This window comes from Ranitomeya variabilis, chromosome 4, assembly GCF_051348905.1.
Source record: "Ranitomeya variabilis isolate aRanVar5 chromosome 4, aRanVar5.hap1, whole genome shotgun sequence".
Lineage (NCBI taxonomy): Eukaryota > Metazoa > Chordata > Amphibia > Anura > Dendrobatidae > Ranitomeya > Ranitomeya variabilis.
Genome location: NC_135235.1, coordinates 398,154,537 through 398,179,773, shown reverse-complemented (window position 1 = coordinate 398,179,773; position 25,237 = coordinate 398,154,537). Strand labels below are relative to the sequence as shown.

Genomic DNA, 25,237 nt, shown 5'->3' with positions numbered 1-25,237 from the left:
CCGCCAAACTCTGGCTCCCATTTCTACAACTATAAGCAGTTTTTCTCTGTAGTTCTGTTAGCTGTAGTTGACAGTAACTACAGGTTTATAATTGTAGACATTGGGGCCTATGGGTGAACTGGAGACTCTAGGGTCTTCAATTCGTCCATTATGGGTCGGCGGCTACATGACAACCAGTTAGACCTCCCACCACCACAACAACTCCCAGGCTCCAATGCTGAAGCAGTGCCTTTTGTTCTTGTTGGAGATGAGGCGTTCCAACTGACGAGGCACGTCATGAGGCCCTATCCCAGGCACAACCTGGACCACCGGCGGAGGGTGTTTAATTTGCGGCTTTACAGGGCACCGAGACTGGTGGAGTGCGCCTTTGGGATTCTGGTGGTAAAATGGCGTGTTCTCCAGTCTGCCATTCAGCTCAGTGAGGCTACAGTCAATGAAGTCATAAAAGCCTGTGTTATTTTGCACAATTTTACCCGCATACATGATTGTTCCACAGCTGATATTGGTGAACACCTGTTGAGCAATGTGATTAGGCCTACACCACATGGCCCTCTTCCGTGCCGTCCCCTTTCTGGTCTTTCTGGTGTGTGATGTAAGAATGATTGGACCACAAACCTAATTAGGCTTTAAACGATATTTTTTAATTACCGCAAAAACCTTTTGTATTGAACTCAAATTTTTTTGGGCAACCTTTTTTTGTTTTTTCAAGCCAATTCAAGTTGGATTTTTTTTCGTGATAACTTGAACATCATAACAAAGTGCTATGACAGCACTAACATAAAGAACACATGGTTTTGTTCACCAAACACAAAAACAACACCAAAAATTCAAAGATTTCGATAAGTAGGTGGTGGAGATGGTGGTAGCTCTGGGTCCTGGTCAGGTGGCCTTTGTTGGGCCAATTGTCCTTCACCCTGTGAGGATGATGTGTTGGCCGGAGGAAAATTCGGCCTTAACGCATGTGGGCCAGTTGTGTAGTGGCCATAAGGAATCTGACCAAATCCCTCAGGTTGTGGAAAATATGGCCTGGAATCATATCCAACCCCAATATAGCCATGTCGTGCAAACCCAGGTTGGGACCAGCCTCCAGCACTGGGTCTGGACAAGTGGCCATATTGGGAAGGTTGCTGATAGTCTGCCATATGGTACTGAGGTTGCCATGGTGGGTTTGGTGTGGGTAGGGGTTGAGGTGTAGGCTGACGTGGAGGGGGTGCTTCAAATCCCTGTTGAGCATGCACCTGTTGACATCTTTGCAGCCGCAGGAGGTTACATGATGACAGCTGCCAATTCTCAATAGACTCCATAAGCTCATATGGGTCATTTGGGGGGGTGCATGCATCAATAAGGATTTGAATGCACCCTCTCACATGAAGCCTCACCTCACGCTCTAGGGGAGCCAGGCTCCTCGTAAAGCCCTCCTCACCATCATCCTCAGTAACCCTTGCCAGGTAGTTCAACACCCCAGCATCAACATTTCTCCTACTTTGGAGGACCTCTCTTCTGTGGCGAGCACGCTGTAACATCCCTGCAGCCTGTGGTGAGCGCTCCAGGGCAACAGTAGGGCTGCTGTTGTTGGCAGGATCATCCTGGGTTGCTTGTGCTGCTGCTGCTGATGTTGTTGGTGGGGCATCATCTTGGCCAGGTGCTGCTGGAGCTGGATGGGTGGTAGACAAGGATCCTGGAGGGACGGAGCATGACGCATCTGAAGATGGACCAGCCACCTCTCCTCCTTCCCCAACTGGGTCTATGACCACCTCCGAATCCGACCCTGTCTCCCGCTCAGTGAGGTTAGACTGTGTTCTGTTATGAAAGTATGTAGCAAAAATAAAAAACATAAATGTCTGACCATTCTAAACATATGTGTAAAATGTGTTGTGAGGTTTGTACTTACGGTCTGAGGTCCATACTGGGATTCAAGAAGGTCAAGCGATCATAATATATATATATGTTTTTTTAGGAGGTGCGCCTGAACCACTCCTGCCACGCTGCTGCCTCTCCCTCCTATAATGATCGCGGATGCTCCGCCTTCTTCTCATCAGATCATCCACTGCAACAAAATAGAGTAAAATATTTGATTACGCCTTTATTCACAGTGGTCACACAAGGTGTAATTGACTACACAGATTGTAGTGTAGCCTAGGAAGCTGCATTTGTTTAATATATTCATGAATTTGATTAAAAAAAAAATAAAAATAAGGCCACAAGGACAGAATCCGCTACCCTCTATCCCAGTAGGTATTTTTTTTGTGGAACACTGTAAGGGACATCTGTAAGAACTCTGTATTTAACCCGTTTCTCATGTACAGCACCATGGACTTAATGGTGTTAGATAAATTAATATATCAAATACTTAACAATTTTAGGCTAAATACTTCAAAGGAGTTGGGTACTGCTTTTTCACATTAAAATCAATTTACTAACATGAGTGTACTTACTTATTTGGCTCTGTGCCTCACGTGGCTGCTGGTCATAATGTGGGAATATACACATATACTCCTCCATGATGCCTCTTTTTGGGCCCTGTTGGCATAGTTGGGATCTCTCTGGTCCCAAATTACTGGCCTTTCTTGCACCAAAATAATCAACATGTCCACATTGATGATGGTAGCCATGCTGATTCTCACTCCGTGGAGGCGTGCAGCAGATTTCTGGGTTCACTGTCTGGCTTTTTCAGCTAATTAGCATGTCTCAGCTTCCTGATTGAGGGCTTGGGACATTTCCTGGCACCTGCCAGAGTGTAGCGTATTTCTCGCAAGTCACACGCATGGTCCGTATGCATTCTGTATTTTGCGCGCCCCCATAGACTTGCATTGGTGTATTTTTTGCTCAATACGCTGACAAACGCAGCATGCTGCGATTTTCTACGGCCGTACAAGACCGTATATTACGGATGCGTAATATACAGCAGATAGGAGCTGGGCCATAGAGATTCATTGGGCCGTGTACAAAGCGTATTTTATGGACGTAGTTTATGCGCTCATACGTCCGTAAAACTCGCTAGTGTGACGCCGGCCTAATAAAGATTTGTTAATTATCATTTTAAATAGAGTTCTCCAGTTTTTTGATAGGATGAGTCATATATTTTGTCAGTCTAGCCCAATTAGATCTTGGGATGTTGTTTTGTATCCATGTTTTTAAATGTTTTTATGCAATGTGTGTTGATAAAATTTTGATATTTACTCTCATGCATCAGGTGTGTGCACCTCATATGCAGAGATCTTTCTCTCTCTCGTTTATCTCAATCTGGATTTCATCGAAATCTGAAGATGGTACAGTGGGGGAAGAGGGGGAAGGTGTAATGTGAGAAAATTCATCTTCTTCAGAATCTAATCATCAAAATGTTACAGTTGGTGACTGAGAGCAGCATGTAAGTAGCTAAGCAGCAGTGATCAAGGCTAGCTCTGGTTGCTTCAGTTAATAGCAAATTCTGACTGTATAACACAACCGACACAAGCCATGTTTGGAGTTACTCAGCTCCTAAGTCCTGAGCCACCTCTGTCCAAGAGCACAAAGTGTCCGCAGTACAGTACATGTACTGCAGGGGGCGCACAGGGATTAAAGCCAATCTCAGGAGGGGACAGTAAATGGACGGGAGTATTTAGAAAATATTCCAATCTTTCTATTTTTATCCATCTCATCGCTTTACTTTTAAGAACTACATAAAAATTGCATGAAGTGCAAAAGTCCCTAAACCTCCACATGAAAACCAAACCTTAAATGTGTCCACTCTTTTCCTAGTAGTGTAGACTTATAGTAATTCAAAGCACAGTACAATAACAAGATGGTAGGAAAAATGATAAATCAACATTAGTGATGAGCGAGTATACTCGTTGCTCGGGTTTTCCCGAGTACGCTGGGGTGACCTCCGAGTATTTGTTATTGCTTGGAGAGCTAGTTTTCATTTCCTCAGTTGCATGATTTACGGCTTCCAGATACGTTGAATACATGTGGGAATTCCCTAACAAACAGGCATTCCTCACATGTATTCAGCGTATCTGGAAGCCGTAAATCATGCAACTGAGGCGATGAAAACTATATCTCCGAGCAATAACTAATACTCGGAGGTCACCCGAGCGTGCTTGGGAAAACCTGAGCAACGAGTACACTCGCTCATCACTAATCAACATCTGGATATAGGATAATGGCTGTGTCTTCTGTTCCAATGACAACAGGCAGAACTATGAATGTAGCTCTGGGCTATAATACAGGTTATAACTACGGATTATTATAAGATAAATTATGCACATTTTATGTTGAATATGGCTATATATAAGCTGTAATATGGTGCACTGATCTGCTACTTATATAACTTCTCTTTATTGTTTTCTACTTACCTGACACTTTAAGAGCAGTGCACCAGGTTCCACACGTGTTTGGTTGGCCATAGGCCCAGTTTGTATAGTCTAATGTACTCCCGTCTACATTTACATAATGCTTGCTCTGCATTGGAGAAAAAAATATAACATATAATAATCAGGGTTGAAAATAGGCAAAATGCTTGTAAACAGTACGACATCTATAAGCAGAAGAAATGATGGCTGTTCTGAAGGTTACTCCTAACAGTTATTATAACGTGTGATATTATTAATATTCTATTACTAGAACTAAAGTATAATAAAGGAAAGTTAATAAAGAAATGTTTGAGGTGAATAACTGACATTCTTTATACCATAAAAGAAAGGTGACATAATGTACATGTTAATTTAGCTCGCCACTACAAGAGTCACATATATCATCTTATACATAGGCGCTATGGCCCTGATTCATCAAGACCGGCGGTGTGTTTGAGTTAGACAATCCTGATTCACTACAAGGCATAGGTAATGAATCAGGAGTGTTTAATCTGTGACATGCGCCACAGCAGAAATCTCATTCCAGTCCATAATTCTCATACTGTTTCCAATATTATATTAATTATGTCATTTAACATCATGTTTTACTATAATTCATATAGTTATCAGCTTTCATATGGCAACATTTAGTTTCAAAAATAATTATTTGGTACCATTAAGTGCATTTACTAGAAGAACTGCCTTTCCCAGGTACTTACATTGCAATTTGCATAGACACCGATCCACAAGTATCCAAACCCGGTAAGCAGCAAAGTAGCTCGAGCCTTAATTCTCACATAACTATTAACCCAGGAGCCGTGTATGGAGGTTAAACTTCCACGCTGACCACGACAATATTCCTTAATCCACAACAGAAATATAATTAATATGTGGGCATCATTTTTTCAAATGTGATTTTTACAGATACAAGAAAGGATAAATTAGAGGTCCTTTTTTGAAATCCGTTGATTGCTTACTTCTTACACCTCCAGCTATCATCAGATGTAAACATTTAAGCCAATATCACAATACAATACAAGCTGCATACATTATTAAATAGGTCTCTTAGACCCTATGAGGCTGATGTACTTACTTTGAAAATCTATATCTGAGTGACTACTAGAGTTGAGGAAAAAGATTTCTGGTGCACTAGTCCAGGGTCTGGGCGGGTCACGTGTGGCATAGTAGTCTTAACTTTTTCACACAGCTTCTATAGCCCAGCACCGTGGGTGCGTTTTGTGCTTACTAGGGGCCAAACTGTCATGACATTGCATGAGGCCTGGTTACTAGGTCTCATGCGATGTCATAATATGTGTCAAACTGTAACATGATGTCATGGGGTCTAGTAAGTATATGTGGTGCCTGAGGAGCTTGACCGAGGATGGAAAGCAGAGAAGTGAAGACAGCCTGGGCCAGTCTGCCATGGAAGACTCCTATGGATTCCAGGCTTTATACTCAACTCTAATATCTGCATTTTAAAAAGTTTTCACTCCACAAAATAGCTAGAGAACCATAAATCCAAATATCCATGTGCCAACCTCAATCTCCACCAACTAGTCTGATTGAAGAGCTCTTCAGTGTCCTTCCTCCCTGCTGTATCTAATATCTCGCACTGCTCAATATTAGCTGCAGTCAGGTAAATTATTTGCAAAGCTAACAAGTTTAAATAGTAATTGTTTTACAAACTTAGTTTATTTAAAGGGAATACATCAGTAGAATCAATCCCCCTATGCCAGTCTATATGGGCATGCAGATAATTGGAAACTGGATAATATGTTACTTTGATATCTGTCATCCGATGTCTTTTCTCCGAGAAATCTAAGTTTTTCTAAAATATAAATGAGCGGTGAAGATACCAGTGTGAGACATGTAATGACTAGGGTTGAGCGAAACGGATCGGTCATTTTCATAAATCGCCGACTTTTCGCAAAGTCGGGTTTCGTGAAACCCGACCCGATCCTAGTGTGGGGTCGGCCACGCGGTCGGCGATCTTCGCACCAAAGACGCGTTTCGTATGACGCTTTCAGCACCTTTTCTCAGCCAATGAAGGTGGACGCAGAGTGTGGGCAGCGTGATGACATAGGTCTCGGTCCCCACCATCTTAGAGAAGGGCATGGCAGTGATTGGCTTGCTCTCTGCGGCGTCACAGGGGCTATAAAGGGGCGTGCACGCCGACCGCCATCTTACTGCTGCCGATCTGAGCATAGGGAGAGGTTGCTGCCGCTTCGTCAGAAGCAGGGATAGCGTTAGGCAGGGTACATAAAGCCACAAACCGCTTGTGCTGTAGCGATTTCCACTGTCCAACACCACCTTTTCTTTGCAGGGACAGTGGAGGCTAGATTTTTCTTCATCAGCTCTGTAGCTTATTGGGCTGCCCTAGAAGGCTCCCTGACAGCTGCATTGCTGTTTGTACGCCGCTGTGCAAACCAACTGCTTTTTTAAAAGCACAAATCCTGTTGCTCCTTCCTTTCTGCACAGCTATCTTGTTTGTTTGTCCACACTTTTCTGTGCAGCAGTCCTTTTTATTGCTGCCTGCCATACTTTTCTGAGATTATTGTAGAGAGATAGTAATTGTAGTACAGTCCCTTTTTTTTTATATATATATCTTCCAGCCACTTTCTGCCCCTGAAACTGTGTAGTATAAAACAGTGGGTCTGTATTTTTCTGCACTGTCCCACACCTAAAAAGGGAGATTTATATTGCCAATCAGTGCATCTGCGCCAGTCCTGTCTGTGGTATCTCTGTCAGTCATTTTCTGCCACAGAAAATATACTGTAATACAGTGGGCCAGATTTATTCACTAGTCTCCCAAAAACAAAAAAAAAAGGGAGATTAATATTGCCAAATCTGTACAACTGTGCCAGTCCTGTCTGTGGTATCTCAGTCAGTCATTTTCTGCCACAGAAACTATACTGTAATCCAGTGGGCCAGATTTATTCACTAGTCTCCCCCCGCCCCCCAAAAAAGGGAGTTTATTATTGCCAAATCTGTGCATCTGCGCCAGTCCTGTCTGTGGTATCTCTGTCAGTCATTTTCTGACATAGAAACTGTGGTGTAATACAGTTGGCCTGATTTATTCACTAGTCTCCCACACATAAAAAGGGAGATTAATATTGCCAATCAGTGCATCTGCGCCAGTCCTGTCTGTGGTATCTCTGCCAGTCTTTTTCTGCCACTGAAAGTATACTGTAATACAGTGGGCCTGATTTATTCACTAGTCTCCCACACACAAAAAGGGAGATTAATATTGCCAATCAGTGCATCTGCACCAGTCCTGTCTGTGGTATCTCTGTCAGTCATTTTCTGACATAGAAACTGTGGTGTAATACAGTGGGCCTGATTTATTCACTAGTCTCCCAAAAACAAAAAAAAAGGGAGATTAATATTGCCAAATCTGTGCATCTGTGCCAGTCCTGTCTGTGGTATCTCTGTCAGTCATTTTCTGCCACAGAAACTATACTGTAATACAGTGGGCCAGATTTATTCACTAGTCTCCCAAAAACAAAAAAAAAGGGAGTTTATTATTGCCAAATCTGTGTATCTGCGCCAGTCCTGTCTGTGGTATCTCTGTCAGTCATTTTCTGCCACAGAAACTATACTGTAATACAGTGGGCCTGATTTATTCACTAGTCTCCCCCCCAAAAAAAGGGAGATTAATATTGCCAAATCTGTGCATCTGTGCCAGTCCTGTCTGTGGTATCTCAGTCTGTCATTTTCTGCCACAGAAACTATACTGTAATACAGTGGGCCTGATTTATTCACTAGTCTCCCACACATAAAAAAAGGGAGATTAATATTGCCAATCAGTGCATCTGCGCCAGTCCTGTCTGTGGTATCTCTGTCAGTCATTTTCTGCCACAGAAACTATACTGTAATACAGAGGGCCTGATTAATTCACTAGTCTCCCCAAAAAAAAAAAAAAGGGAGATTAATATTGCCAAATCTGTGCATCTGTGCCAGTCCTGTCTGTGGTATCTCAGTCAGTCATTTTTTGCCACAGAAACTATACTGTAATACAGTGGGCCAGATTTATTCAACACTCACCCACACATAAAAAGGGAGATTTATATTCACAACAAGTTAACATACACCTTCTACCTTGTTTTTCAGTACCATATAACGGTTGTTAGTTTAGTTACATTTTTCCAAAAATGAGGAAGGCTGGTGGAAGAGGTCGTGGCCGTGGGCGGTCATTGCCATCTGGTAATGCTGATGGTGGTGGTGGTGCTGGTGGAGCATCGGGTGATAGAGGGAAAATCAAAATAGCACCTAAGTCTCGAGTTGTTGAGCCAGCGTCATCGTCCGGCTACAAAAGGCCTCGAACGCTACCTTTTCTGGGAGTAGGAAAACCGCTGTTAAAGCCGGAGCAGCAGGAAAAAGTTTTGGCTTTCCTTGCTGACTCTGCCTCTAGCTCTTTCACCTCCTCTTCGGATAGTTCAAAATTGAAAAGTAGCCAGTCGTCGGTGGATGCTCCCGGTCAGGAACAAGTTGATTCCTTGTGTCCTTCCCCCAAAACAACAGTGAAGGATGTGTCAGGCGACACAACAGGTTACTCCATGGAGCTCTTTACATATACCGTGCCTGGGTTAGAAAGGGAAATAGTTAACAGCCCACTAGAAGATGATTCATGGATATGGAGTGCACTGATGCACAGCCACAGCTAGATTGTCATGCTGTTCCATTGACTCACATCACTACATTGCCCTCGCAGTGTACTGAGCCAGAAACTGACCCTGATGAGACGATGGTGCCCATTCCCGAATGTTATAGCACCTTACACGGTGACACAGAGATAGCTGAACATGAGATTGAAGAGGAGGTGATAGATGACCCAGTTGTTGACCCAGATTAGCAGCCATTGGGGAAGAGGGTGCCGCTGGCAGTAGCTCAGAAGCGGAGGAGGAGGATCAGCAGCAGCCATCTACATCACATTTGCTTTCATCTGGCAGGCCCCTGTCTGGCCAAAGAAGTTTGGCAAAACCAAAACCAGTTTTAGGACAGCGTGGCCATCCGGTGAAAGTAACACAGCGTGCAATGCCTGAAAAGGTATTCCATAGTAGGAAGAGTGTAGTGTGGCAATTTTTTACCCAAGATCCGAATGATGAGTGCAAAGTTATCTGTAAGAAATGCTCAAAAACATTTAGCAGAGGGAAGAATCCCCACAATTTAAATACAACGTGCATGCTCAGACATGTAACCAGCACTTGCAAGCCTGGAATAACTCCCAAATGTCCCCTACCGTTGGTGCACCTGCTCAGAATCCAGGTAATCAGCAATGCTACATCGCTTCCCCCACTGTAAGCCCACCAGTTAGAACAACAACAGCAGCAAATGTGGTGGTGTCGTCACTAGGGCAAAGCAGTCAGGGAATCACAAGTTTATTGGTAGAAAACACAGCATGTAGGCCTACATCGAGAATACCATCACCAACCCTCTCTCAATCCACCATGTCCACCACCACCACCACCGCAAGTCCTATCATATGCACCTCGCCAGTCCAGCTCACCCTCCAAGAGACTCTCATTAGGAAAAGAAAGGACTCACCCTCTCATCCGCGTACACAGGGTTTGAACGCCCACATTGCTAGACTTATATCGTTAGAGATGATGCCCTACCGGTTGGTTGAAAGCGAAGCTTTCAAAGCCTTGATGGCCTACGCAGTACCATGCTATGAGCTACACAGTCGACACTTCTTTTCGAAAAAAGCCAAGCCCTCTACCAGCATGTCAAAGACCGCATTCTCCATGCACTGAGGCAATCAGTCAGTAGAAAGGTGCACCTCACAACTGATGCATGGACCAGTAGGCATGGTCAGGGACATTACGTGTCCATTACGGCACACTGGGTTAATGTGGTGGATGCAGGGTCCACAGGGGACAGCCACAGTGGGACAGTTCTGCCTAGCCCACGGTCTAGGAAACAGTTGGCTGTAGGCGTTCGCCACTCCTCCTCCTCCTCCTCTTCCAGCCGAAGCGAAAGCTCACCCATAGAGCGCAGTCGCACGACCACTCCATCCGCAGCTGCCAGTGTTGCACACGAGGTGTCCCATTATGGAACAGCTAGTGGTAAGCGTCAGCAGGCTGTGTTGGAAATGAAGTGCTTGGGCGACAACAGACACACCGCGGAAGTTCTGGCCGAGTTCTTGCAGCAAGAAACTCAGTCATGGCTGGGCAGTGTACATCTTGAGGCAGGCAAGGTAGTCAGTGATAACGGGAGGAATGTTATGGCTGCCCTAGCCCTTTCAGAACTGAAACACATACCTTGCCTGGCTCACACCTTGAAACTGGTGGTGCACTGCTTCCTGAAAAGTTATCCGGGGTTACCAGCCCTGCTCCTCAAGGTGTGACGACTTTGCTCTTACATCCGCCGTTCGCCCATACACTCCAGCCGTATGCAGAACTATCAGCAATTGTTGAATCTTCCCCAGCACCGCCTAATAATCGACGTTGCAACAAGGTGGAACTCTACACTGCACATGCTTCAGAGGCTGTGCGAACAGAGGCGTGATGTCATGTATTTGTGGGAGGATACACATACACGGGCAGGCAGTTGGATGCAGGGGCTGACTGGCCCAGGTGGCAAAGAGGCAAATTCCCCCCCGGGCTGCTCCTCCAGCAGCTGTTCAGGGCCGGCTGCCTGGTGGTGGCTACAGCCACACAGCAAATTGTGCACAGCCATGTCTGCTGTACTGTGACGTGGCTGGCAGCAGACACAGCCGCATCACAGTTAGCGCACACGTCTGCGCTGGGGCCAGGAGCTATGCTTGGCTGTCACCTTGACGGCTGCGCAGCTACTGCTCCCTTCATGTTCTCTATGCTTCCAGGTTAGCTGTTGGGCATGCGCGATGGCGTCCTCACGCACACGCCAATATGACCCGTATGCTAGAAGCAGAGATTCACTGCAGGGGAGCGACTGGTGAGGTAAGTATGAAGAACTTTTTTGTTTTCTTTATAAAATAAATTTAATAGTGGGTAACTGCAAGTTATGAAGTGGGGGTGTAAGGAGGCTGCACATGATGGAATTTGGGGGTTAAAGGAGACTGCACATGATGGAGTGATTGGGTAAGTGGGGCTGCACATGAAGGTTGAGTGGGGCTGTACATGATAGAGTGGGGCTGCACATGATGAAGGGGGAGTGGGGCTGCACATGATAGTTTAGTGGATAAAGGAGACTGCACATGATGAAGTGGGGAGAGTGGGGCTGTACATGATGGAATGGGGCAGCACATGATGATGTGGGGGTAAGGGGGATTGCGCATGATGAAGGGGGAGTGGGGCTGTACATGAAGTGCGGGGTAAGGGGGACTGCACATGATGAAGTGGGGGGTAAGGGGGACTGCACATGATGAATTGGGGGTTAAAGGGGACTGCACATGATGAAATGGGGGGTAAGGTGATCTGCACATGAAGTGGGGGTAATGGGGACTGCACATGATAAAGTGGAGTGTAAGATGGACTGCACATGAAGTGGGGGGTAAGGGGACTGCACATGATGAAGTGGGGGGTAAGGGGACTGCACATGATGAAGTGGGAGAAGGGGACTGTACATGATGAAGTGGGAGAAGGGGACTGCAGGACTGCACATGATGAAGTGTGTCTGATGTGGGACTGCTCATGATGAAATGGGAGGGGGATAGGGGGCTGCAAATGATGAAGGGGCACTGCAGATGAAGTGAGGGGGTGATAGGGGACTGCAATGAATGAAGTAAGGGGACTTCAAATTACAGTGGGGGACTGCAAAATGATAAATTCAGTGTGAGGGACAGGACACAGCAATTTAATTGAAGGTGGGGGTGGGGAGAGCAAATGATCAATTGAAGAGGGGGTGGGGAGAGCAAATGATGATCTAGGGGAAGAACAAATAATGAATTTTAAGGGTGGGGGAGTAAATGATGTATTGAATGTGGGGTAGAGCAGTTGATAATGAATGGAGGGTGAGAGAGAAAGACATGTCAATGAATTGGGGCGGGAGGGGCATGTAACTATAATGAATCAGAGTTAGGGTTAGAGTGGTAGGTACATAGTGGGGGGCGTTGAGGATGAAGTGACTGGTAATGAATTGGGGGAAAGAGTACAGGTGCTAATTAATTTATATATTAAATGGGGAAAGTGGCTATTTATAGTTAGTGGGTGCACAGTGGTGGATTATAATTTATATTTGGAATGGTCAGTTAATAATAATAATTATAATAATTTTATTTCTATAGTGCCAACACTTTACATTTTAGAGGGGACTTGTACAGACAATGGACATTAAGCATAACAATAAACACATAGATCAACAGATACCAAAAGGAATGAGGGCCCTGCTCGCAAGCTTACAATCTATGAGGTTGCATAATAACCAATTATATATTGTTTGTGGGTTCACCTCTGTATTCAGATGTCTAGTGTACACCATGTTCCAAATTATTATGCAAATTGGATTTAAGTGTTATAAAGATTTAATTGTTTTGTTTTTCAAATAAACTCGTGGATGGTATTGTGTCTTAGGGCTCAATGGATCACTGAAATCAATCTTGAACACATGTGATCATTAGTTTTCCAGGTGATTCTAATTAAAGAAAAACTACTTAAAAATGATGTTCCACATTATAAAGCAGACCACAGGTTTCAAGCAAAATGGGAAATAAAAAGGATCTCTCTGCTGCTGAAAAGCATTAAATAGTGCAATGCCTTGGTCAAAGTATGAAAACATTAGATATTTCACGAAAACTTAAGAGTGATCATCATACTGTGAAGAGATTTGTGACTGAAACAGAGCACAAACAGAGTTCATGCAGATAAAGGCATAATGAGGAAGGTTTCTGCCAGACAAATTCATTGGATAAAGAGAGCAGCTGCCAAAATGCCATCACAAAGCAGCAAACAGTTATTTGAAGCTGCTGGTGCCTCTGGAGTCCCTCGAACCTCAAGGTGTAGGATCCTTCAAAGGCTTGCTGTGGTACATAAACCTACTATTCGGCCACCCCTAAACAGTGTTCACAAGCAGAAACGGTTGCAGTGGGTCCAGACACACATGAAGACTGATTTCCAAACAGTCTTGTTTACTGATGAGTGTCGAGCAACCCTGGGTGGTCCAGATGGATGGAGTAGTGGATGGTTGGTGGATGGCCACCATGTCCCAACAAGGCTGCAACGTCAGCAAGGAGATGGAGGAGTAATGTTTTGGGCTGGAATCATGGGGAAACAGCTGGAAGGGCCCTTTAAGGTACCTGAAGGTGTGAAAATGACCTCGGCAAAGTATATAGAGTTTCTGACTGACAACTTTCTTCCATGGTATAAAAATCAGAATTGTGCCTTCTGGAGCAAAATCATCTTCATGCATGTCAATGCACCATCTCATGCTGCAAAGAATATCTCTGAGTCATTGGCTGCTATGGGCATAAAAGGAGATAAACTCATGGTATTGCCACCATCTTCCCCTGACCTTATCCCTATACAGAACCTTTGGAGTATCATCAAGCAAAAGATCTATGAGGGTGGGAGGCAGTTCACATCAAAACAGCAGCTCTGGGAGGTGATTCTGACTTCATGCAAAGGGATACAAGCAGAAACTCTCCAAATACTCACAAGTTCAATGGAGGCCAGAATTGTGAAGGTGATAACAAAGAAGGGTTCCTATGGTAACATGTGACTTGGCCTGTTAGGATGTTTTGGAGTTAAATAGCTTTTTTGTTCAGTGAATGTGACCTCCTAATGCTGCAAATTCCACAAATGAGAATTTTCAGTTCTTTAAAACAGATCAAATGTTTAGAAATTCTACTGTGCCTAATAATTTGGAACAGTGCATTTTGAGTTTTTATTCATTTTGGAGATTATACTGTTATCATTGGGAGGTTTCTCCAATAAAATTTGATGTATACTCTAACGGGTGATGACTTTTATTATTTATTATTATTCATTTGCACCGACCATTTAGGAAAATCCGAGAAAAATATAATTTGCATGATAATTTGGAACATGGTGTAGAAGAAAGGGAAAAAGTGGGTAATGTGGTCTGGAAGCCGTGCTCTAGGTAACTGTGATATTTTATGCAGAGACGAGTCCTGGCTGGAAGAGGTGATGGCAGTCTGTGCTGGATGAAAATGAAAAGCAAAGATGAAGGAATCAGCTAGAGACGTCACTAGTGAGTCAGTGTATTACCTGTACACTGACACTATACACTGTATACTATATACAAAGCTCCTATGTATAATGTCACTGGCAGTGGTGATCACTGTATTACCTGTACACTGACACCTTATACAGATCTCCTGTGTATAATGTCACCAGTGATCACTGTAGTATCTTTACACTAACCGTAAATACAGAGTTCCTGTATACAATGGCACTTAGTGTTGTGCTTTTTTAAAATTAATGATCAGTATTGTAGTATACAAGTAGTAAAAGTTGTACACTCCCTGACAGAAGTAATGTCGATTATCCATGTTATGTAAATAAAAGCTTAGAACCTGATGTTAAATTCATCCATTGGTTGTATAAATTATTCTTTGGAAAGCTGAAACCTTCCAAAATGTGGTTTAGGTTAAGAAAATAAATTGACATCAATGCAGAAATATTGATCAGTTAATGGACACAGAATGGTCAGATTTTAGCAAGACAAAAGTTTTGTCGCCTGGTTATATAATGCACCCAATCCTAGTTTACATCCTCACCTGTGCTCAGTAAATGATCGGTTATTTAGTGTGTGTATAAAAAGAAACCCAGCACCCCAGAAATTCACATGAACTGCAACTTGAGCTCTAGACAACATGCCAAAAATCCACCCTGCGACCAAAGCCTGGATTATCAAGAGGCTGAAGACCAGATCCACTGCAGAGGTGGCGGGCACCTTTAATGTGTCTCAGCGTCAAGTACAAAGAATTAAAAAAAAGATTTGAAGAGACTGGAGATGTGTTTGACTAGCCCAGGTCCAGCAGACCCAGCAAGACAACTGCTCAGGAGGAATGTTTGTTGGTTAGAAAATCCAAAGCAAGCCCCTCTTCCACAGCAGCAGAGCTGCAACAGGTCTGGTCACCTCAAGTCCCTGTGTCAACTAGTAAAAGTTAAATTCACCGCACGTGACACGCCGATCGTTAGCAAGGCGCGGGAGCGCCGCTTGTCATAACAGACACTGCAGGTCCACACTACTGGACAGGATCTTCCATAGGCAGACATTTAGATTACAATAGAGCTTATATTGCACCGCTGGGACTTTCCGCCTTCTCTGTGTATCACTATCTTAGCTGGAACAAGCGATTACGTGACAAAGGCTCTGGTTGAGCCGAAACGTTGTATATAAAAAATCGCAGATGTTGTAATATTCTGTTACGCTCCCAGTTTATGTATAATAAATTTATACCAGACGTTGCATAAGAAACCTAGAGAGAGTGCGGTGAATTTAACTTTTACTGTTATTCTGGGCCATTGGTCCGTTACACCAGCACCTCGCCATATTAAGGCTGAGTGCACACCTAAACCTTTACCTGTGTCAACTACAACAATTTGTAGGATTCTGTCTCAAAATTGCCTCCATGGTCGAATCAGTGCCCAGAAGCCAGCACTAAACAAAAGGCAAATAAAAAACCGTGTGGCATTTGCAAACTCCCACAGCCTGCTAAATAGATGGACACTGGAAAAGTGGCAGAAGATGGATTTCTCTTCAGTAGAATTACACCACAGCTGCCACAAACACTGCAGGAGACCTACTGGAGCCCATATGGATCCAAAATACACACAGAAGACAGTTAAATTTGGTGGTTGAAAGATCATGGTCTGGGGTTACATTCAGTATGGGGGTGTGCGAAACATTTGCAAGGTGGAAGGCAATATCAATAGCCTAAAATATCAAGAAGTATTAGCTACCGCTTAGGCCATGTTCACACTTCGCAGTTTTTACCGCGGATCCGCGGCGATTTTGATGCTGCGGGTCCGCAGCAGTTTCCATAGCGTTTACATTAACATGTAAATGTAGCGCCCCCCCACTGCCGCAGGGCCGAGGGGTACCCGGTACCGGGCCTCTGAGTCTCTGCTCTGGGGTTGTCACGGTGGCTAGGCCCCGGTCCGTGACCCTGCCGAGGGGCGCACAGTGAATGATAGGGAGGTATGGGATGATGTAGATGGTGCAGTGTAGGTCGTAGTAAATAACGAGGACACCAGGTTGCAGTCTCTTTACCTCTTTACTGAAGATCTCTGGGTCCTCAGTCCAGAATCTGGATAACCAGGCTGCGCAAGTCCGGCCGGTCCAATGGCACCTCCAGAGTTCTCTTAGCAGGTGGAAATCTGTGCCTTCCTTCTAGCGCTATGTGTTGCGGTCCTTCCCTGCTGTGCTTACGGAAAGTCCCCACAACTGCTGTGTCTGTTTCTTAAGTTCCCTCACAACTCGATTAGATGATGTTCTGCTAATCCTCCGTCCCTCCCTGGTGTTACGGTTGGGACGGCACCCGTTTGACGGGTAGGCTCGGAGCTCTTCCGGGACCCTAGAGTCGCCCCTCTCCACAAGTTGCCCCCCAAGACTGCATAGGTGATTTAAGTGAGACAGCCCGCCTTAGACTGACTGTCCTGCCGCTGTTTAGAGTATTGCTTGAAGCTGGATGTTGTAATACTCCCTCGGCGTTCCGGCCACCGGTAGTGCGCCTCAGTAGGGTGTTGCCTCGGTCTTACGGCATGACCCCTACTGGTATTCTCCTTATTGCCTTGATCTCGTTTCTCACTCAGCACAATCTATCTCGCTTCTCGTCCTTCCTTGGGCACCGCCGCTATCCTGAGCAGGCACGGTCCCGTTACGTTCGCTCAAGTTGCCAAGCCTCTGTCAGGATCCCACCCCTGACAGAGACCCTACTGTATCTTCCCCCACAACACCCTCTGCCACAAGGTGTTGCCTGGTTCCAACCCAGTCAGCTTTCTGATCTAACTTCCTGCCTGACCCCCAGTTTACCCACTATGGTGGGGAGTGGCCTAGTGAATAGAACCCTTAGCTCCCCCCGGAGGCCCGACTGTGAAATGTATTGGTGTCTGTGATACCTGATCAGATGAACTCCTTCAGCGCCATCAGACGTACCATAGCTCCCCTTAGTGGCGGAGCCACAGTACTGCAACGACCAGGACTCTGGGGCGCTGCACTCCCCCCTGGTTAAACACAGTACTCCGGGACTGAGAAGAAAACAACAATACAAGTTAGCAAAAAGACATACAGTTTTGTTGAGTGCAATAACAATAAGTATATTTAAACAGGCTTCCCTTTATGGGAGATGAGGGCACTTGAACATTACAAAACATGGTTAACCCCTTTCTGTCATTAGACGTACTATTCCGTCCATGTGGGGTGGGCCCTACTTCCCAAGGACGGAGTAGTACGTCCAGCACGATCGGCCGCGCTCACGGGGGGAGCGCGGCCGATCGCGGCCAGATGTCAGCTGACTATCGCAGCTGACATCCGGCACTATGTGCCAGGAGCGGTCACGGACCGCTCCCGGCACATTAACCCCCGGCACACCGCGATCAAACATGATCGCGATGTGCCGGCGGTGCAGGGAAGCATCGCGCAGGGAGGGGGCTCCCTGCGGGCTTCCCTGAGCCCCCCGCAGCAATGCGATGTGATCGCGTTGCTGCGAGGGTCTTACCTCCCTCCCTGCCTGCTCCAGACCCGGATCCAAGATGGCCGCGGATCCGGGTCCTGCAGGGAGGGAGGTGGCTTCACAGAAGCCTGCTCAGAGCAGGCACTGTGAAGCAGCCTGCACTTCTCTCAGATCGGTGATCTGTCAGAGTGCTATGCAAACTGGCAGATCACCGATCTGTATTGTCCCCCCCCTGGGGCAAAGTGAAAAAGTAAAAAAAAATTTTTCCAAATGTGTAAAAAAAAATAAGAAAAAATATTCCAAAATAATGAAAAAAAACACCGTAAGAAAAAAAAAAAAAAACGAGGCAAAAAACAACGCTTTATTATCATACCGCCGAACAAAAAGTGGAATAACACGCGATCAAAAAGACAGATATAAATAACCATGGTACCACTGAAAGCGTCATCTTGTCCCGCAAATAACGAGCCACCATACAGCATGATCAGCAAAAAAATAAAAAAGTTATAGTCCTGAGAATAAAGCGATGCAAAAATAATTATTTTTTCCATAAAATAGTTTTTATCGTATAAAAGCGCCAAAACATTAAAAAATAATATAAATGAGGTATCGCTGTAATCGTACTGACCCGAAGAATAAAACTGCTTTATCAATTTTACCAAACGCGGAACGGTATAAACGCCTCCCCCAAAAGAAATTCATGAATAGCTGGTTTTTGGTCATTCTGCCTCACAAAAATCGGAATAAAAAGCGATCAAAAAATGTGACATGCCCAAAAATGTTACCAATAAAAACGTCAACTCGTCCCGCAAAAAACAAGACCTCACATGACTCTGTGGACCAAAATATGGAAAATTTATAGCTCTCAAAATGTGGTAACGCAAAAAATATTTTTTGCAATAAAAAGCGTCTTTCAGTGTGTGACGGCTGGCAATCATAAAAATCCGCTAAAAAACTCGCTATAAAAGTAAATCAAACCCCCCTTCATCACCCCCTTAGTTAGGGAAAAATAAAAAAAATGTATTTATTTCCATTTTCCCATTAGGGCTAGGGTTAGGGCAAGGGTTGGGGCTAGGGTTAAGGCTACAGTTAGGGTTGGGGCTAAAGTTAGGGTTAGGGTTGGGGCTAAAGTTACGGTTAGGGTTTAGATTACATTTACGGTTGGGAATAGGGTTGGGATTAGGGTTAGGGGTGTGTCAAGGTTAGAGGTGTGGTTAGGGTTACTGTTGGGATTAGGGTTAGGGGTGTGTTTGGATTAGGGTTTCAGTTATAATTGGGGGTTTTCCACTGTTTCGGCACATCAGGGGCTCTCCAAACGCGACATGGCGTCCGATCTCAATTCCAGCCAATTCTGCGTTGAAAAAGTAAAACAGTGCTCCTTCCCTTCCGAGCTCTCCCGTGTGCCCAAACAGGGGTTTACCCCAACATATGGGGTATCAGCGTACTCAGGACAAATAGGACAACAACCTTTGGGGTCCAATTTCTCCTGTTACCCCTGGAAAAATACAAAACGGGGCTAAAAAATAATTTTTGTGGGGGAAAAAAAAAAAGATTTTTTATTTTCACGGCTCTGCGTTATAAACTGTAGTGAAACACTTGGGGGTTCAAAGTTCTTACAACACATCTAGATAAGTTCCTTGGGGGGTCTAGTTTCCAAAATGGGGTCACTTGTGCGGGGCTTCTACTGTTTAGGTACATTTGGGGCTCTGCAAACGCAATGTGACGCCTGCAGACCATTCCATCTAAGTCTGCATTTCAAATGGCGCTCCTTCCCTTCCGAGCCCTTCCATGCATCCAAACGGTGGTTCCCCCCCCACATATGGGGTGTCAGCGCACTCAGGACAAATTGGACAACAACTTTTGGGGTCCAATTTCTCCTGTTACCCTCGGGAAAATACAAAACTGGGGGCTAAAAAATAATTTTTGTGGGAAAAATTTTTTGTTTTATTTTTACGGCTCTGCATTATAAACTTCTGTGAAGCCCTTGGTGGGTCAAAGTGCTCACCACACATCTAGATAAGTTCCTTAGGGGGTCTACTTTCCAACATGGTGTCACTTGTAGGGGGTTTCTACTGTTTAGGTACATTAGGGGCTCTGCAAACGCAATGTGACGCCTGCAGACCATTCCATCTAAGTCTGCATTCCAAATGGCGCTCCTTCCCTTCCGAGCCCTCCCATGCGCCCAAACAGTGGTTCTCCCCACATATGGTGTATCATCGCACTCAGGACAACTTGGACAACAAATTTTGGGGTCCAATTTTATTTTTACGGCTCTGCATTATAAACTTCTGTGAAGCCCTTGGTGGGTCAAAGCGCTCAAAACACATATAGATAAGTTCCTTAGGGGGTCTACTTTCCAAAATGGTGTCACTTGTGGGGGGTTTCAATGTTTAGGCAGATCAGTGGCTCTCCAAACGCAACATGGCGTCCCATCTCTATTCCTGTCAATTTTGCATTGAAAAGTCAAACGGCGCTCCTTCCCTTCCGAGGTCTCCCATGCGCCCAAACAGTGGTTTACCCCCACATATGGGGTATCGGCGTACTCAGGACAAATTGTACAACAACTTTTGGGGTCCAATTTCTTCTCTTACCCTTGGGAAAATAAAAAATTGGGGGTGTAAATATAATTTTTGTGAAAAAATATGATTTTTTATTTTTACGGTTCTGCATTATAAACTTCTGTGAAGCACTTGGTGGGTCAAAGTGCTCACCACACCTCTAGATAAGTTCCTTAGGCGGTCTACTTTCCAAAATGGTGTCACTTGTGGGGGGGTTCAATGTTTAGGCACATCAGGGGCTCCCCAAACGCAACATGGCGTCCCATCTCAATTCCAGTCAATTTTGCATTGAAAAGTCAAATGGCGCTCCTTCGCTTCCGAGCTCTGTCATGCGCCCAAACAGTGGTTTACCCCCACATATGGGGTATCGGCGTACTCAGGACAAATTGTACAACAACTTTTGGGGTCCATTTTCTCCTGTTACCCTTGGTAAAATAAAACAAATTGGAGCTGAAGTAAATTTTTTGTGAAAAAAAGTTAAATGTTCATTTTTATTTAAACATTCCAAAAATTCCTGTGAAGCACCAGAAGGGTTAATAAACTTCTTGAATATGGTTTTGAGCACCTTGAGGGGTGCAGTTTTTAGAATGGTGTCACACTTGGGTATTTTCTATCATATAGACCCCTCAAAATGACTTCAAATGAGATGTGGTCCCTAAAAAAAAATGGTGTTGTAAAAATGAGAAATTGCTGGTCAACTTTTAACCCTTATAACTCCCTAACAAAAAAAAATTTTGGTTCCAAAATTGTGCTGATGTAAAGTAGACATGTGGGAAATGTTACTTATTAAGTATTTTGTGTGACATATCTCTGTGATTTAATTGCATAAAAATTCAAAGTTGGAAAATTGCGAAATTGTCAAAATTTTCGCCAAATTTCCGTTTTTTTCACAAATAAACGCAGGTACTATCACAGAATTTTTACCACTATCATGAAGTACAATATGTCACGAGAAAACAGTGTCAGAATCACCAGGATCCGTTGAAGCGTTCCAGAGTTATAACCTCATAAAGGGACAGTGGTCAGAATTGTAAAAATTGGCCCGGTCCATAACGTGCAAACCACCCTTGGGGGTGAAGGGGTTAAATATTATAGCAACATGCTATAACTAACTTTCTTTTACCCAACCGGGTATTCCACTAAGTACAAAATTGTTAGACAATAATTTAACATCGCCTTTAAGGATGTACACTCTGAATCCGCTAAAGACCTTCTTATAATCACGTTATAAGGTAATTTAACTTTCACATTCTCCTTCTTTAAATCGGCAGGACCGCCTGTCCTAACGGCACCAGACCTACTGCCTCTCCTTTCTTACAGGACCGCTCCTTTCAGCCCGAGCCTTCTGTCTTTTCAACTACTATACACAGTATAGAACTTAACATTACTTTCAGTTTAAGAGCACCGAGCCATCTCTACATGACTCCTAGGAGGACTCAGGGTTCACCTTCTATCCTCATTATCTATCAACATTATCAAACATTTTTCTATAGAACATTTAACTTTCTCATTATTTGTCTTACTAACATGTATGCTGGGCACTACGTCCACCCCTACAGGCCCACTGCATCCTTCTTCTAGCTTTCACTTTCTTTCAGGGAACATCATCAGCGTTTCTTTACAATTAACTAGTTGGATACATATAACTTTCTCACATAAACATTATCATCACGTTCTCTTTATCAAAACATCATTGCTATCTATCAGTCTTAAAGCAAGACTATTCTCTAAGTGCAACAAATGAACATCCCCTTTAAGAGGGGACCAAGTCTCTATGAGGTAGCATATCTTCTCAAGCTACCAGTCCGTACTCAGCAAAGGTTCCAGTGTGGTATCTTCACAAAGAGTCCTTTTTGAAGTAAAACCAGTAGGAAGCACCTTTAAGAAGGTGCAAACTATTTACAAGCAGTTTGTATCATGCACTGTTCATGATTCAGCAGTTCTTTTCAACAATGAGGAAACAGGAAACAAAAGCAAAAGCAGAGGAAGGGATCCCGGGTAAACAAAGGGATCCCTTTAAGAGTTAACCCTAGTCGGGTTTAAAGCAGCAAAAGCAGGGAAACAAACAGTTAACTATGTACAGTTTCAGGTTTCCGAGGTTTAGTTGGACAGGTTTAGTTGGACGGCTTCCAGGGCTGCACCTGGCACTTAACCCTTCTTGGCCTGGGAAAAGTGAGGTCCAGGGTTACACCCAGTGCTGGACAAACGCCGTTAATCCGTCCTTCATGTACAGTTAAATCATGCGCAGCGATGGAGGTCTGTGCAGCTTGACTATGGGCATTTGCTGCAGCAGAGGTAGCGGCTGCTGCAAGATCAGTCACTGGAACGGAGTCAGCAGCTGCGGCACTAGCAGTCGCGGGAGTGGTGTCAGTCATCAGGGCAGTGTCGTCCTTCATACCTGCTTCAGATGCGGTCCCTCCGGTGCCGGTCTGCTCCGTCTCCGCTGGGGTCTGGAATGCTGGCTGCAGGGCCTCGTGCTGCGACGTTGTCATCTCTGCTTGCAGCATCTCGCTTTCCGGCAGGGCCTTGCTTTCTGGCTTCGGAGCGCTGGAACTTCTTTCTTGCTCAGGACCAGACGAGGCTGCCGACAGATGACTGGTGAGGCTCCCGATGATGGTCTTCTTCCACCCGGCCTCAGTGCTCAGCTGCGTCTGCGGGAGTTGGTGGATCAGCTCGTCCGCTCCGGTCTGCAGGAGGTCAGCGTCAACTGTGGAGGTCTGGCTGCGGTGCCTCTCCGGGTAGCTGGGGGAGTCCTCGGCTCCGACCCCACGCTCCGGCTCCAGGCGGCTGGCCATGGCGTCCTCCATGTGGCTCGCTCCTTCTTCCTGATCCTTTTCCCGCTCTCTCCTTCGTGGGCGGTTTCGCTTTCGTTGTCTCCGCCCCCCATTGAGGATCAGGAGGCGGATCTCGGCTGCTGACGGACACGTCCTCAAGGGGCCGAGATATTTAGACTGGGCGGCCATTGTCTTTCACGCTCTTCAGCTTGTTCACGCCCACTTCCACGCCCTTCTTCTCCTGCGCTCTCCTTAGCGCTGTAATGGCGGCGGTTTTGGCGCGAACTTTTGGCGGCAAGTGACAATCCACAGTCTTTGCAATAAAGTACAGTCCAAACACAGTAAATCACAGTTCCAAGGCACACATGACCTGATTCTTCAGGCTTAAGTAGATCCTGTTCGTGACGCCAAGTTGTAGCGCCCCCCCACTGCCGCAGGGCCGAGGGGTACCCGGTACCGGGCCTCTGAGTCTCTGCTCTGGGGTTGTCACGGTGGCTAGGCCCCGGTCCGTGAACCTGCCGAGGGGCGCACAGTGAATGATAGAGAGGTATGGGATGATGTAGATGGTGCAGTGTAGGTCGTAGTAAATAACGAGGACACCAGGTTGCAGTCTCTTTACCTCTTTACTGAAGATCTCTGGGTCCTCAGTCCAGAATCTGGATAACCAGGCTGCGCAAGTCCGGCCGGTCCAATGGCACCTCCAGAGTTCTCTTAGCAGGTGGAAATCTGTGCCTTCCTTCTAGCGCTATGTGTTGCGGTCCTTCCCTGCTGTGCTTACGGAAAGTCCCCACAACTGCTGTGTCTGTTTCTTAAGTTCCCTCACAACTCGATTAGATGATGTTCTGCTAATCCTCCGTCCCTCCCTGGTGTTACGGTTGGGACGGCACCCGTTTGACGGGTAGGCTCGGAGCTCTTCCGGGACCCTAGAGTCGCCCCTCTCCACAAGTTGCCCCCCAAGACTGCATAGGTGATTTAAGTGAGACAGCCCGCCTTAGACTGACTGTCCTGCCGCTGTTTAGAGTATTGCTTGAAGCTGGATGTTGTAATACTCCCTCGGCGTTCCGGCCACCGGTAGTGCGCCTCAGTAGGGTGTTGCCTCGGTCTTACGGCATGACCCCTACTGGTATTCTCCTTATTGCCTTGATCTCGTTTCTCACTCAGCACAATCTATCTCGCTTCTCGTCCTTCCTTGGGCACCGCCGCTATCCTGAGCAGGCACGGTCCCGTTACGTTCGCTCAAGTTGCCAAGCCTCTGTCAGGATCCCACCCCTGACAGAGACCCTACTGTATCTTCCCCCACAACACCCTCTGCCACAAGGTGTTGCCTGGTTCCAACCCAGTCAGCTTTCTGATCTAACTTCCTGCCTGACCCCCAGTTTACCCACTATGGTGGGGAGTGGCCTAGTGAATAGAACCCTTAGCTCCCCCCGGAGGCCCGACTGTGAAATGTATTGGTGTCTGTGATACCTGATCAGATGAACTCCTTCAGCGCCATCAGACGTACCATAGCTCCCCTTAGTGGCGGAGCCACAGTACTGCAACGACCAGGACTCTGGGGCGCTGCATAAACCCTATGGAATCCGCAAACCGCAGTGCACATGCTGCGGGAAAAACCGCGCAGAAACGCAGCGGTTTACAACCCGCAGCATGTCACTTCTTTGTGCAGAATCGCAGCGATTCTGCACCCATAGGAATGCATTGAACCGCTTACTTCCCGCATGGGGCTGTGCCCACGATGCGGGAAGTAAGCAGATAATGTGCGGTTGCTACCCGGGGTGGAGGAGAGGAGACTCTCCTCCAGGCCCTGGGAAGCATAAATAGTGTAAAAAAAAAAGAATTAAAATAAAAAATGATGTTATACTCACCTCTCAGTGCTGCACGCGGCCGGCCGGTCTGGTTGCTGTGCGAGCAGGACCTGCGGTGACGTCGCGGTCACATGACCATGATGACGCCGCGGTCACATGACCGTGACGTCACGAAGGTCCTTCTCGGCACAGCATTTTTGGAACCGGAGCG

General features: G+C 45.7%; 1 protein-coding gene across 1 annotated transcript in view; it reads right to left on the bottom strand.

Annotated features, from left to right (window-relative positions):
* Positions 1 to 25,237, bottom strand: part of LOC143768957 (lymphocyte antigen 75-like) — a 144,871-nt gene that overhangs the window by 67,185 nt on the left and 52,449 nt on the right. Inside the window, exons 6-7 of the mRNA XM_077257561.1 lie at positions 5,051 to 5,191; positions 4,335 to 4,440 (exon numbers count right to left, since the gene is read on the bottom strand). Coding sequence (XP_077113676.1) covers positions 4,335 to 4,440; positions 5,051 to 5,191 — 247 coding nt within the window. The remainder of the gene's footprint in view (positions 1 to 4,334; positions 4,441 to 5,050; positions 5,192 to 25,237) is intronic.